At 53.0% G+C, this 3,044-nt stretch overlaps 1 protein-coding gene across 1 annotated transcript; it reads right to left on the bottom strand.

The window, feature by feature from the left end:
• Positions 1–572: 572 nt before the first annotated feature.
• LOC105310598 (IQ domain-containing protein F5-like) lies at positions 573–995 on the bottom strand. Its single transcript, XM_011386753.1, has one exon. It carries the CDS (start codon positions 993–995, stop codon positions 573–575), a length of 423 nt encoding a protein of 140 aa, XP_011385055.1.
• Between the last annotated feature and the right edge of the window lie 2,049 nt (positions 996–3,044).

Raw genomic sequence — 3,044 nt, 5'->3', positions numbered from 1 at the left:
GTATAGGCATAGAGATGTGGAGTGTAGCATGGGGAAGATGGTTAATAATGTTGTAATAAATATGTAAGGGGGAAGAGGGGTACTAGATTTAGTGGGGTGATCATTTTGCGAGCAATGTGCATCTCTGATCACTATGCCACTTACTTAAAAATGGTTAAAATGGTAAATTTTGCATTATGTATATTTTACCAAAAAGTCTTAAATAGTGTATTTTAAAAATTGGCGGGAGTGGAGGGGTTAGGGTGGGGACAGCAAAAGACAATAAAGCACTCCATGTTGCATAACTACGGAGCAGACCGTGCTGTGCACGGCAGACCACACCATGAAGGAGGCTCCCTGGAGTTGTCGGACTTGGCCCTGCAACCCTTACATCCCCACCGGCGGCAGGCATTGCTAATCAATCACAGACCCTGCTCATCCAGCACCCCGCTGTCAGAATCCTCTCCCACACGGGACCCCGGACAACCCCTGCTGCTTCCTCAGAGCTGATTTATGCGATGCCACGTCATTAGCTCTACGACCTCCTTGAAATAAATCTGACAGCGCCGGGGACGCAGATACTACAGACCCGATCACTCCTTTATTGGAAGGGCTATGCACTGCTGCACCCTACAAGCCTGTGAACCCAAAGAGATTTCAAGTTGAAGATTCAGTTGGTTTTCTTTGATGTCGTAATGGCCCTGAATAAAGCCCCGGGTGTGGCAAATGTGCCAGCGCCAGTACACTTGGATGATGCGGACCGCGTGGAGCAAACGGCAGTAACGAAGGCGGATGCGCCACATGCGGACCCAGGACTGGAGCCTGACCGCGGCCCATTCGTCCCGTGTATACGAATCTAGAGTCTCGCGCCGCCTCTTCTCCAGCCGTCTCGCCTGCATCTGCCTCCACCAGCGCTGAATGATGCAGGCCCTGAGCGCCGCGTGCAGCAGCGTCCGGCGCACCAGCGTGCCACGCCACCAGGCCTGGATGAACACTGCCGCCTCCTCTTGCGTCATGGTGATCTTAACTCCCTTGGAGCCTTGTAAGAGAAAAAGGGACACTTAGGAAGCGCATACATTTCGGCCAGAAAGGGGCCCGGATCCTCCACCGTTATCACCCCTTCATCTGTTCAGGAGAGCTGTTGGCAACGGCTGCAAGCGTCCTGCTTATGCCGTTCTCTACCTAAGGGACGCGGACACGTCATCTGGCCCTCTGAGTCCCGGGGTCTCCATCTGTAAAGTGGAGGGACACCTGCCCCCTGGGTCCACGTGGACTTCGCTGGCCATTCTAGAGCAAGGTACACACCATTATCTAGAGGTGAGACAGATATACATTTCACCCGGATCTGACCGTCTACCTGAGATCCATGTCACTTCTCTCCCGGCCCCTCCCATCTTCTGGAAAAGTACCGCCCTTCCCCCCACCCCTTGCCTCTGACTTCAGGTTAAACCTGCGACCAGCTGTGTCCCCTCTGCCTCACCAAAATATTACAAAGTTCCTCAACTTCATGCACTTGAATAAGAGCTTAAACACCAGTTCACACATACATCGGCACAGTTACACACACACACACACACACACACACACGTGCACACACACTGCTAGAGCTAGTCTTCCTGTACACTGGCCTTTGTGTCCTTAAACGCAGTCCCCACCTTATGGCTCCCAACTCCGTGGGGTCTGGGTTCACACTCTTTGGCCCCCTACTTGGCACGGTCCACACACCTTGGCCAGACCCACATCTCTCAGGCTGAGGAGGAGACGGGGAAAGAGCAGCCGGGAGGGAGTCAGTCTCTGCTCATTCCGGCTCTGTGTCTGGTGGTCCTTCAGCCCAATTTGCCTGGCACACCCTGGGTTTCCACCTCTTGTCCTGGTATAACGTTAAGTCCGCTTTGACTCACTGAAGCATCTCTAGACAATAAACGGCATGGCCGCAGCCCTCTGGGCCACTCCACTGGACCGCAAGGGTCAGAGAAGTCAAGAGTCAAGGCTCTTCCCAAGAGCAGAGTCTGGCCCCGTCTACCCACGGAGGGTGGGGAGGGCAGCGGCTCTGGCGTGGGTGGAGTCACTCCTCGCTTTTGCTCCTTCCCGCTCTGTGCCATCAACGTGATTTCATCATTCTCTCTGAGTATAATTGGGAAGGTTTGCTATCCCTGTGTAATCAGAATCTAGAGAGAAAAACGTGGGAGAAAGTCAAAGTGCTCTCCCCACCACGAGGTGCCAAGTCAAGCACACACTCGGCTTCCTGGCCTCTCCTCGAACCGCAGACACGGATGCGGGATCCCCTCCGGAAGGAACTATGAGAAACGTGCTGCCCTCGCAGAAAGCCCGGGTGGATCCGTCTCTTACAAAACATCAAATGCCCATGACCGGGGGTGGGTGGTCAAAGCCCCTCAGCTCTGCACTAAATTACCCATGGTTAGGGGCTAGATGTTCCCATCGCTCTCGGGTCCGTGCTCCTCGGGCCACAGCTCTGGAAGCGAGAGAGGAGGAGGGGAGAACCATGATGTCATAAGGGCACCTGTGACTCAGGCACGGGGACTTCTCCCAACAGTAGAACCCCTTCTAAGGAAAACCTGGGAGACCTGTCCCTTCTTTCCTGCCAGGAGGGCCAGAGTTCTGGCTACAAAGAAGGCCCCAAATACTGATCCATTGACCACAAATGCATACAGCAATACTCATGAATGCCTGCCAGGTATTCGGTGAATGAATTTCAATTCATTTACACAATGGCGAACCCACTAATAACGGGGGGGAAGAATGAGCATGCGCTCTGGGTACTGATTTAGAAGGGTGTACAAGATTAGCAAGTTCATCAAATCAGGATGAACTCAGCATGAACATATATTTATACACATGTGTTGTAAAGGCATTAGTTTTAAAGAGGGTAGGAGTTAGGAAAATATACACGAAAATTAGCGATAGTCATCTGGGATGAGGCTGGTGGGATTGGAACAGAGTAAATGGCCTTGCGGCTGAACCTCCTACGTCTGGCCTCTCTGTAGGCCACCTAGTTATCGGGCCCCTGGGAGAGCAGGACCCACACAGGCCAGAAAACCCAGAAA

The sequence above is a fragment of the Pteropus vampyrus genome, unplaced genomic scaffold (genome assembly GCF_000151845.1).
Source record: "Pteropus vampyrus isolate Shadow unplaced genomic scaffold, Pvam_2.0 Scaffold6802, whole genome shotgun sequence".
Lineage (NCBI taxonomy): Eukaryota > Metazoa > Chordata > Mammalia > Chiroptera > Pteropodidae > Pteropus > Pteropus vampyrus.
The sequence above is the reverse complement of the archived record's forward strand: the minus strand, read 5'-3'. Positions and strand labels throughout refer to the sequence as shown.